The sequence below is a fragment of the Leptinotarsa decemlineata genome, unplaced genomic scaffold (assembly GCF_025532065.1).
Source record: "Leptinotarsa decemlineata unplaced genomic scaffold, Ldec_3_MD MMD2_tig00026328_RagTag_RagTag, whole genome shotgun sequence".
NCBI lineage: Eukaryota > Metazoa > Arthropoda > Insecta > Coleoptera > Chrysomelidae > Leptinotarsa > Leptinotarsa decemlineata.
The window spans coordinates 27,040,284-27,052,985 of record NW_027412688.1 but is presented as its reverse complement, the minus strand read 5'-3'; the positions used below and the strand labels follow the sequence as shown (position 1 = coordinate 27,052,985).

Genomic DNA, 12,702 nt, shown 5'->3' with positions numbered 1-12,702 from the left:
ACTCCACTTTTCAGATCCATCATGAACAAAAAATCGTGAACTTCCTTGAAAAATGAAGATGTCGGCATGTAATTTACTGTATTCATTTTATCTTTGAGAAAGAACTTTATGTTTTGTTGTAACGAGATCGTAGTTTTCAATAGAATAGATTTTGGGAGTGAGATGTTTTTCTTTTTGACAGATACTAAAGACGAAAGAATATAGTCCACCAGTATCAAATAACGGATTGATTCGTTGGTAGGTATAGGTAGATGTCAAGAAGACAGAGTTTCATGATATCTAGCTGATTTTATATTTATACATGAAACATCGATGATTTCGCTCGTTAATGCTGATTTCATGAATCTCTGTAGTCCACAGTTGAAAATGAATTTTTTTTTAATCTATAATATAAGAGACAATATGAAAATGATGAATCGATGAATAGTTACTGCTGTGACATTTTCCAAAGGAAAAGTAAACTGCTTCACGGCAGAATTTTAAGTCAATTCTATTAAATATGTAGCCAGAAAATGTGTTGACGTTGTTATATTTATAATATAAGACGAATTTATTTTTTTGGAATATAATTATAGATGTACTCAAATAGAATGTGAATAAGTATCTAGTTAAGTCAACGGCTTCCTAGATTCCTTTCTTAATTCATCACTTCACTCATTTGTTCAATGGACGGTGTCGCGCCCTCTTGATTCAGTAATCAGAATTTCAAATCTCATGAAATGATTGATGTGTGAGTACCGGGATAATGAGGTGTTTTGGAACAGGAATTTGTTTTAAAATATTGTTAAATTTCGAATTGTACTAGAAATAATAGTATGATGCCGTTTTGTTCCTTCTGGGCCTTCAGAGAATAGAATAGATCATAATTTAAATTGAGTTTCATAGGTACTACATGGTGCTAATTTCAGTTTCTCATGCATACAACCTTCAAACTTATCTGCCAACGGAAACAAGCTTGACAAAAAAAGAAAAATGAATTTTTTCAATAAGACGCTGTCTACATTTCATATTGAGATAATACAGAGATGATTGGAAAACAAAAAAATTGTTTCATCTCATTGAAAATTAAATAGTTCAGCGATAAAACTATTGAAATTTTTTGAAAAAGCAACAAACATACATAATTATAAACGCTGAAGCATCCCTCAGTAAATGAGAAAACATATATCATCACGAAATTGAAGATGAAGATGAGTTACTTCGAAAGAAATGAAGTGGAAAAATATATTCATGAACTCAAAATGAAAAATATTGAACATCACATCATTTACTGATCGGTGAAACTAAAAAAAAAGAAACTCCTGAAAGTATTACATAATAATAATAATGTTCTTGGAGATCAAAAAATATCATTCCATGTAAATATTTTGAAATAAGTTTCAGAAAACAAGAAAGAAGGCATGGTAATTCTGGGATTGTTCACTTTTCAGTAAGTATGACATTGGATTATTTCCATTTGACAGTCACATCCCATTATTGATAATTTTTTTTCAAATTTTCTCATATCATTTAATAGCCAAATAATCTTTTCTACAGGGCGTTCCAAGGAAAACTCGACCTTCCCTGTAAGTCAGAAACGGACATGTAGTCATACCTGAAATTCCACCCCCCTGCGGTCAACAACTACACCCCTGTTTCTCAATGACATGGGGGATCGAGTGATACATCATTTGAAAGGTCTTTTGTTTCTCTATTACCTCGACCTTCCCTGTAAGTCAGAAACGGGCATGTAGTCATACCCGAAATTCCATCCCCCTGCGGTCAACAACACTACACCCCTGTTTTTCAATGACATGGGGGATCGAGTGATACATCATTTGAAAGGTCTTTTGTTCCTCTATAACCTTTGTGATACTTCTCTAAATTGGTTCATTCGTTATTGAGAAATTAAATGTTGCACGTTTTATTTCAGAAAAAAACAGAAAATTCGCTGTCATTCATTTCAATGACGAAACCAACAACAAATAATATCAGTGGAAACAAAATCAACGGATGAATTTTTCAAAATGACCTCCACCTAGTTCCATACAATAATACAGTGTACTCTCGAAAGCGTTCCGTACATTATTCAAGATGTCCGGAGTCAGCCATCAGCATTCCCAAACAATTCTCTGTCGCAGGTCTTCTATATTTGTAGGCTCAGTAGAGTACACTTTCGATTTCAGGTGTCCTCACCTGTGAGATCAGGTGATATAGCTTGTCACTCCACTGGACCACTTCTGAGATCCATCGCATTGAAAAACGTTCGTCCAAAAACTGTCTCACCCGAACATCAAAATGTGGGGGTGCACTATCCTGCTAGAATATTATTTAATTTTCTACTAAATTGTCATCATTTTCTAAAATTTGTGTAATCATATTCTTGTAATAGATTAAAGTATTTGTTTCCATTGAGATTTCCTTCAATTTAGAATGGTCCAACAATATCATTACCAAGAATGCCGGCCCAGACATTAAATTTTTGTGGAGTTTGTGAATGTGTTTCCATCACCAAATGAGGATTCACAGCGCACCGGTAACGACAATTATGTCTATTCACTTCATCATTCTACGTGAAAGAACTTTCGTCTTTAAAACATGTATTGTATAATAGGTTTGGGTTATTGGTCAATTTCACATCACAAAACTAAAGTCTACGATCAGGAACATTTTCGTTTAATTCCTGAACTAGCCTTATTTTGAAAGGACGGAATTTGTAGACTTTCAAAATCCGAAAAACACTTGTAGCTGATGACTCACGTTGTGATCTAGATGATTCGTATTATAAATTCTTGCAGCAGCTTTAGCATATTCATTATTTCGATAATAGGTTGCAACAATGTCTATTTTTTCTTCAGTAGAATAAACCATGTTGGATCACAGTGAACAAGGATGACTCAATAATAATTAGTGAAGTGACAGTGGCCAACTATTTACTGTTTATTCTGCGACAACTAGATTCAACAAAAACTACCAGTGCAGAAAAAACTAACAGTGTCGTCAATTTCAAAACGTTAGCTACTGATTGAATGAATTCTACAAATCTAAAAGACCTGCGACAGAAAATTGTTCGGAAATGTTGGTTTCTGACTCCGGACATCTTCAATAATGTAAGGAACGCTTTTGAAAGATGGAGGTCATTTTGAACACTTTATCCGTTGATTGTGTTTCCATTGATAATATTTTTTTTGATTTCCTCAATAAAATGAGCGACAGCAAATTTTCTGTTTTTTCTTAAATGATGCGTTCAACTTTCAATTTCTCAATAACGAATGAACCAATCTCAAAAAAAATTACAGAAATAATAGAGAACAGAAGACCTTTCAAGTGATGTATCACTCGACCCTCATGCCAAGTTTTCGTTGGAAGGCCCTGTATATCAAATACGGCAAAAACATCCCACCATTACAATCAGAATGAGATAGAACTTTGAGTTACCCCTATTGGAATTGTTTATTCTAATATATCGATGTTAATATTTTATGTCCCTATATGCATAATTTTGTTTTATGTTTTTGGTAACTATTGTATAGAGTAGAGTTCAGTTGTTAAAAGTATTAATAAAAGTCATTTCGAGAAAAGTCAAAACCTAATTTTGAAACGATTAAATAATAAGAATCCATCCCATTTACAATATTTGGCAATCGTGACAGGACATAAAAGATGGATAGTTTGAAGAAAAACAGGTTTTGACTTTTCTCGAAATGACTTTTATTAATACTTTTAACAACTGAACTCTACTCTATACAATAGTTACCAAAAACATAAAACAAAATTATTCATATAGGGAGATAAAATATTAACATCGATATATTAGAATAAACAATTCCAACATTCTCCCCCCATTTTGCAATATAATTGCAAAACCAAAGATGAACATGAAGAAGAAGTTTTAAAGAAGTTTAATCAAACGATAGCTTGGAAGGAGAACAGATATGAAGTTCATCTACCTTGGATTGAAGGTCATCCAGAAATAATGAGAAATGATGAAATGGCCAATTCTCGGTTGATGTCTACTACAAAAAAGTTAAGAAATACAGGTAAATTACAAGAATACGAAAAAATTCTTCATGACTGGAAAACACTGGCAATTATTGAGGAAGCAAAACAAGCTGAGGACAAAAGCTGACAAAAGTCAGTATAACCACAAAGGTGAGGCCGGTTTTTGATGCTTCGGCAACTGATAAGAGAGGTGTATCTTTGAATGGGTGTCTAGAAAAAGGTCCAAATATGATTGATTTAATCCCATCACTTTCAGTTAAATTCAGATTAGGAAAGATAGGAGTAACAGCTGACATTGAGAAAGCATTTTTACAGATCAGTGTTACTGAAAAAGATCGGGATTTTCTAAGATTTCTTTGGTGACAAGATGATTCATATGAAAAAATAAAATTTTTTAGGCATCGTCGAGTAGTTTTTAGTTTGAAATGTTGTCGATTTAGGAAGGAATATCTGGCAGAATTAGTCCATACTGGTCAAAAAAGGGTAACTTCACTCAAAATTGGAGATATTGTACTCATTGGAAGTGACAACAAAAAATGAGTAAACTGGCCATTGGGGAAAATTTCACAACTGTTTCCAGGAAGAGATGGAATAGAAAGAGTAGCACGTGTTAAAACAGAACGAGAGGAATTAATTCGTCCTCTGCAGCGATTGTTTCCATTAGAAATTGAGGCAAACACGGCGAACCAATTAAAAAAGACTAGAGAAGGGGATACTAACGAGATACCAGAAAATCGAAACAATGGAAAGGTAACACAGCAAGGAGAAGATGAAGAGGGAGAAAATAGATACGAAAGAAAACACCAAGATGCGACGGCTTCATCACAAGTAATAACAAGATCTGGAAGAAGAGTGAAGATACCGAAGCGTTTTGGGTTGGAATGATTTTGCAATTAGATTGCAAAATGGGGGAAGAGTGTTGGAATTGTTTATTCTAATATATCGATGTTAATATGTTATCTCCCTATATGAATAATTTTGTTTTATGTTTTTGGTAACTATTGTATAGAGTAGAGTTCAGTTGTTAAAAGTATTAATAAAATTCATTTCGAGAAAAGTCAAAACCTATTTTTGAAACGATTAAATAATAAGAATCCATCCCATTTACAATAACCCCCAGAAAAAACACTAAAAATGTCATTTATTATATCTCTTGAGAAAACAGTTGAAACATTCTTACATTCTTTCCACAAAATATTTACTGCAGATTTTTGACTTTTTTAACAAGGAAATATTTTCAATAAGATTCCGCTATTCCATAACAAATATTATAACTTAAGTACTTTCACAACCCACCGAGATCACAAATTGTTGCAAGATGATTTTTATTACTGAAAATTAGGAAACGGATGAAAAAAACATGAGATATATAAAAGTAAAGAAGATTAGATTGAAAACGGCTATAAATAGCTTCTGTTGTTATATTATTCACTTGTGATTTTGTAACGCAGGTTCCATAAATAGTTTTTTAAATAAATTCTTCGATAGTACCTATAGTTTCGTTGGTATTTAGCTGAAAAGAAGCATTGTCAAAAAACTGAGTATCATTCATCACATGAAAATGTCATGGTGACAGTGTGATAATTTAATTACTGATAATGATAAATTATCACACTAACACACACACTATCACACTAAATTCATTACTGATAATATTAGTTTTTCACAACTTTTTCACGATAAACAAACACATAATGTTTTCGAACATTTTTTAGTGAAAAAATTGAGAATCAAGCTATAACGGCTGTCAAATAGCTGTCAAATAGTTCTCAATAGATAGATGAATATATAAAGTATGTCCTCTATTGACAAACCATTTGGAAATTGATAAGATATTGGAATGATGGATGATACTATGAAATACGTCATAAAAAATTTGCAAATTTATATTCTGTTTTTTCGGAAATCAAGTGTAAGTTCTAAGTATAAAATGCCTGTTGTGTTGTAGAAACTTTTTTTATACCAGTTGAAAAGCATATCTGTTCTGGAGCATGAACTATGTACAATTCTCACCTTAATTACTCCGACGAATTCAGTGACCATATTATAATACCATTGACCGATATTATAATGTCTGCAACAAATTCAGGATTGAGCTCAAATGTTAAAATGATTTTTTGACTTCACATAGTCTGAATACCAAAAATTTTGAGAGACGTAGGTATATTGACAACAACAGTTTAGTCATTCTTTTTATGTAAAAAGTAGTGTTTCAAATATAACGGTTGAAGATTCAATTAAGTATTCTTTTGTCAAGCTTCGTTAATTGTCTACCACGAAAACCATAAATTGATTAATGGAGCCTTTACTACGTGGTAGGAAATCATCATGCAAATTGAGAAATGGAACTTTCTATGTTTTTTACCACTTTCATTTGTAACTATCGTTACTGACCTTTCGACCTAAATAGACAGTTTCAACTACAAATTGAGTTTTATTGTATTAGTTTGAATATAATAATAATTATTCCTCATTACAAATAATGAGGCTAGAAACAACATGTACCGGAAAGGTACTGTTGATCTTAGTTTTAGCCTTGTAGTGGAGTGCCTGGAACATTCAAAACCGTAAAACCTCGTATTAGAGTTATAATGAATGAATTAATATGATCGATATCGGATATTGTTTTTTAAACTATAAATTGCAATGTTTGCCCAAAATTTTTTTGTGCACTCCATTTTTTCATTGTTTGGACAAATTATTATAAAAAATTAATGTTTGACCATATATTTTCACTTTAAACAGTATTTTTTTTATTTATATGTTAAATCTCACCTGATTAGATAGATAGGAACATTTTTCAAAGATACCTGTGATAAAAATAGCAATAGGGATCTCGAACAGGTATAAAAACGTGGAGGGGAGAGCGGAGCGACAGCTGCTATGTATAATGGAATTTCTCGGCCAGATTAATTATAAATGGAACGTACTCTATTGTGTACATTTGAAAAAATAAGGTAATTTATTACGACTAATGAAAAGAAAAAAAATTATTAGTATAAAATCTGTTTATTTAAATATATTACATTGTTGTCTACATCAAATATTTTCTTCTACTTTATCTATCTGTATAATAGGATATGCTCTGTAGTGATGACGTTTTTCAACTCTTGTATTGTAAATTGGCAATCATCATTCTCTTTTATGTACTTGTTGCATCTACCATCAAAATTCTCGGATTAATTTTCTTTTCAACATTACTAAGGTGAATTGAATTTTTCAGCAAATTATAAAAATCCGAACGATATTTTGCTGCAAGTGTCTGTAAGTCGGTTATACCAGAAATCCTTTTATAGATATCTCGATAATAATCAGTTTTCTGGACGGCTATAAAATTCGTGATGGATTCATTTAAAGTGTTGATGTATGAAATCTGCCTACGCCGAGCTTTATTTAATTTTGCTTCTTTTGTTTTATCAGCTTCTTGTCCGCAAAGAAAACAGTTTTTTTCCCAATTGCAGTTATTGAAATTCACGCTACTTCGAAGTTTTTTTTTTCGGAGGCGATAATGAGAGATTTTCACGGACCTTATTCTTAGACATTCCAATATACTTTTTATTAATATTTTTGTCGACAACTTGAATGAGCATAAACAAATTCAGTTTGTAGGTGAGGTAACAATCCATCTTATCGTTCGGTTGAAGCAGCTTGTAAAGAGGTTACTCCTCTACTAATTTTTATCATTTCACCTAAATTTGAATTTGTTTCGGAAGATGAACCCAGGTGTATACATATTATGCAGCTATTTTCATCAGCCATGCTGCTAGCCGTTGGTTTATCCATTGTTCGAAATCTAATAAAAAACAATTAATAATTAATTAATTGCATTTCATTCATTATTATCATATATTTTTTAAATTGAAACTGATCTTTAATTTTCGATTTATTTATTATTCAATTGATTCAATAATGAACTGTAGTTTTCAATCTAATCACTTACCAAATTAAGGAATACAAAATAATTTGTAATAGTTCAATATAAAAACGTCGTCTTCAATACACCTTCCAGTACAAAAATATACAAGAATTTTTCACTAAAATATCACAATATTCACAGAACACGTGTTACTTGCAACTAAACTAGCCGAGAAATTCTATTGTACATAGCAGCTGTCGCTCCGCTCTCCCCTCCACGTTTTTCTACCTGTTCGAGATCCCTACTGCTATTTTTATACACAGGTATCTTAAAAATGTTCCTATATGTCTACTCAGGTAAGATTTAACATATAAATAAAAAAAACACTGTTTAAAGTGAAAATATATGGTCAAACATTAATTGTTTATAATAATTTGTTTAAACAATGAAAAAATGGAGTGCACAAAAAAATTTTGGGTAAACATTGCAATTTATAGTTTAAAAAACAATACCCCACATCGACCATATTAATTCATTCACTATAACTCTAATCCGAGGTGAAAACCCCCAGGCGCTCCACTATTGAACAAAAGAAAATACAAAGAAAAAAGAAGTGAAAAAAAAAAGAGGAAGGAGAGAGACGGAAGGATATTTGCAAATAAAAAGGGTTAAAGACATAGAAAGTTTCATTTTTCATTTCTCATCAAAAATCATTATTTTTTATTTTTTGTTTGTAGTCCAAGGTAGAGTAATATATCTTTAGACTATGGTAATACACAGAGTTCTTTTTATTTTGACTTCCTTCCAAGTGAATGCTTGTGACAATGGTCTTGATACCTAGAAAGCATAATTTATGATCTAAACCTTGATTATTTCATGGATATTTCCATAAATCGTTATATAATCTCCACCATCATTCATGAGTATACGTATCTCTTTCATTATCTAAAGCCGTTTTTATTGCATAGATGTAATTGAGCAAGGAAATTCTAAATGTTGTGATAGAATGATCCCTTAGTGATGAATTGAAAATTTCGAAACAGAAGAATGGTCTGTTTTCTGCTAGGTACTTAATTGTTATAATAAGAATATATTGTTGACTTTGTTTTGCTCGACTATTTCGATTTGAATTGTGTACATATTATATTCTAGCATCAATGTTACTGCAAATATTGTTTATATAAAGAGGATTACGAACTAGTTTTAAATAACCTACTTTATGATGTACTAATAAATGTTATAACGAGAAAAAACCGATAGACTTATCATAGACTCAAGTTGTTGAAATTCAATAAAATGATGCCTCTGGCTCAAATTTTGAGGTGATTTCAAATTGTGGAGATTTATCCTGAATATTTCGAGTGTCCAATTCATCAGTTTTCTTCAAAAATACAGCAAGTTAGCAAAGACTGTTTGACATATCACGATCATTAAAAAAATGGAAAAGATACCTGTAACTTGTTGTACTTTGACACTGATTTATATGTTCCTTTTTGAAGAAAAAGGTAAAGCTGTTTGTTGTCAAAAATGGCAAACGATAATTAAAATGTTCGTCCACTGAATTTGCTCGCCCTTTCCTATGTGATCTAATCAACCATCAGTATGTTTGCCACACGGTGATATGAAAATTATGGAACCCGATAGTTGTGACCCTATTAATGTTTAGCAATATATATGTTAGTCGTTAAAGATGCTCTTTATATGTTACCTTTTCTTCAATTTTAATGAATTGTTAGTTACTTTCTTCTGCGGTAACCTCTAAAATACACAAAACACTGTTACTAGGTTATTAGAAGATAAATATACACGTTCACATTCAATGAATCCTCACATATTTTAGAGGTTACTTTTGCCACAATGAATGAATGAATGCTTGCTCATTGTGAGTGAAAAAAACTGTGAAAACTACCGAGTGATACTCCATTACTGCTCAAAATGGAGTATGACTGACTAGATTAGATATCCTTTTGTTATAAAAATATATTTATTACTATATGCATGAATGCGGAAAAATAAGTATTGACTAGTACCTATACATTGCAGTTTTACTGTCGAATATGTGTTCAAAACCCAATCACCTACCTAAATCTTATGTCAAATTAAACGTTAAGGAAATATAAGTGTATCATTCATCCAATATGTTTGTTCTATATCAACATTCTGTTTCTTATCAAACTTTATTGATGCAGGAAAAATGTTTGTAGACAAACTAATTTTTCAAAGAAAAAAATCAATATTTTCACCTGAGAAGACAGTCAGTGTCAAGAATTCAACATAGCGCATTTAAACAAACAGCATAAAAGTTCAACCCTCTCATGGGAACTAGAGAATACAATCATCCTTCATATAGTGTATCTAACGAAACAAAGAGGAATTCTCATATGATCTCTTTGGAAGATGGTGGCGCCATCTTCCAAAGGTGATCATAACTCCTTCAGAATATCAAAAAGGAGGCTAATAAAAATGAAATGACACCGCAAGCACAATCTACCCTGATGGGGGAAGGGGTACCAAATAGACAGCAAACTAGGATAAGATTTTCACATTTTTCAATTATTATTATATAGTTGTGCAGCTATTTTCCGGGTTTTCAGGCCACGATTTGCAGGTGTCGTTTACAATATTTGCCTATTTCGTCTACAACTGCGTTAGATATTATGGAAAGTGATGAGGTAACAGTTCTCTAGTTGTTCTCATAGTATTAACTTATTTCTTTTTCTTTGGTTTCATTTCATCGGCGATGTACGTGGCTTCGTTTCTATTGGTTGAATTGAATGAACTCATTTGTGTCTAATTTGGTGCAGGTAGCTAGATTTGATTAATGTCAAATCGTTTATTTTTGTCGATTGAAATTGTCCTCATAATTATGAATTTTCATCGCCTCAGAGAACTAGTATCTTCAGTGTTACGACCTTCTTTCGGGATTGAAGGCCGTCGATTGAAGGTTTGGAACTATATCCTAACGTTTCGCCAGCACGAGTGGCTGGCTTCTTCAGAGGTCTATTTATCCTGATGGTTCACCGATGACTCGTGATTTCTAGTTCGTGAGCTGTATTTATGTTGACACAGGTAGCTCGCCTTTTTAGTTGGTGCGTTGTTATTGGTCGAAGTGTTATTACCTGTTACAATGCGTTGCACTGCTGCCACCTTAGCATCTTTGACCAAAGTGTTATTATCTCTTACATTGCGTTGCACTGCTGCCACGTTAGCATCTTTTAGTATAGGATTCCGAATCCGAATCCTCTTTTCTGTTGTAGTTTTTCGTTTGTTTATGGATTTCTATGGCTTTCCGTACAAGTCGACTGTGGTATCCATGATCGGGTGCAAGTAGTTTCACATCTTCAAACAGTATCGTATGATCTCCTTCACTAAACGCGTGTTCTTTTACTGCCGATTTCTCTATTTGACCTAGTCTACAGTTTCTCCGAGGTTCATTTAGCCTTGTACCCATATGTCTTTTGGTGGTACCGAACTTTTCCGCAGTTGCATGGTATAAGGTATACCCCCGCAGCTGATAGTGGATCTCTTTTGTCTTCGACAGATCTCAGGCTTTGCTGTATTTTCCTGGTTATGATTTTTCCGATTCTATCTGTAACCCTAGAGATGTACGGTAGAAACGCATATGCAACCGTTTGAGTTTCCTTTCTATTTTGGCTTGTAGACGTCTTCAGTTTCATGGCCTTGTTGATATCGGTTACACTGTATCCATTCGATCCTAAAGCCATTTGAAGATGTTCCAATTCTTCTTGTAGGTGTTCCGGTTCACATATTCTACGGGCACGTTCCGTCAGGGTGTTGATGATTCCCCGCTTTTGACTTGGTAAATGGTTCGAAAGTGCATAGGTAGTTGGAAGAGAAGAATATTCCAAAATTTCATTTCGAAATATTTATTTTCCCTCTATTGATTTATATTAAGTAGTGTTACTCATCTGGGTAAATTTTCAGTTCGCCCTTCATTACAGTTTATTGTTCACTTTTCAGATTATGTAACGTTATAATTAAAAACAGTTAAGAACTTGACGAAAATGTTGAAAGAAAAGTTTCAATTGATTTTCAGTGAATTAAATTCCAGAAGATACAGATTTCATAAAGGCTGTCTCAAGAAGATTCTGGAAATGATATGGGAAATATTTGAGAAAAATGTAGTTACTGTTTTGTAAAAGGCTGAATTTTTACGTTTTATGGCAGATCTATTAGGTGTAGCTGGTAGAGTAGAATCCAGCTATAATTTGAATGTTTGTTTATTCATCATTCGTAACTGGGTTGTATTTAAAAACAACAACTTCCAATTGGGTGAAATATTTTGGGCTTTCTACTTCTCCATCTTTATATGTAACAGTAAGTATGTATGATCTAGGTACACATGTTTTTTTCATATCTTCCATAAAAAGATGGAGAGTATAAAGACGACATTTGTCTTTTTTGCTCTATATTTTTGTTAAATCTCTATTCGCTTTATATCGTTTGAAAAATACCCAATATTATTCATTTCAATATTTTTTCTCATGTTTGATCCTTTGACTATTCTCTTCTCATTTTTACTAGAGAAGTATTAACCTTCAATCCTTCTCGATGTCATAATGTTTTAAATAATCGCCAATTAAGAGTCATTCTGTTTTCATCATAGCTTTGTCTTTTAAAGCCAACTAAGCCAAAGCTAAACAAAAATTGTTTCTTCCATTGAAAAAGTGGAGGTAGTAGTAGTAGATTTGTTAGAAGTTTATTAAGAGGAAACCTGTTTTCTATCCATCAATCAAAGAATGAAAGAATTTTTAACACAGGTCGTGGGATTACCTCTAAATCCAGATACATCCGCCATCTGTCATATTCAATAGAAAACAATGAATAAGGAATCCACCACAAAA

At 32.5% G+C, this 12,702-nt stretch overlaps 1 protein-coding gene across 2 annotated transcripts in view; it reads left to right on the top strand.

The window, feature by feature from the left end:
• The window catches only part of GABA-B-R1 (gamma-aminobutyric acid type B receptor subunit 1), a 418,797-nt gene extending 414,326 nt beyond the window's left edge, over positions 1-4,471 (top strand). Inside the window, exon 16 of one of the 2 annotated variants that reach the window (XM_023161124.2) lies at positions 182-4,471. In XM_023161124.2, coding sequence (XP_023016892.2) covers positions 182-204 — 23 coding nt within the window. In that variant the 3' untranslated portion in view covers positions 205-4,471. Of the gene's footprint in view, positions 1-14 lie in introns of both variants that reach the window. The other variant, XM_074182810.1, reaches the window with a different exon arrangement.
• The last annotated feature ends 8,231 nt before the right edge of the window (positions 4,472-12,702 follow it).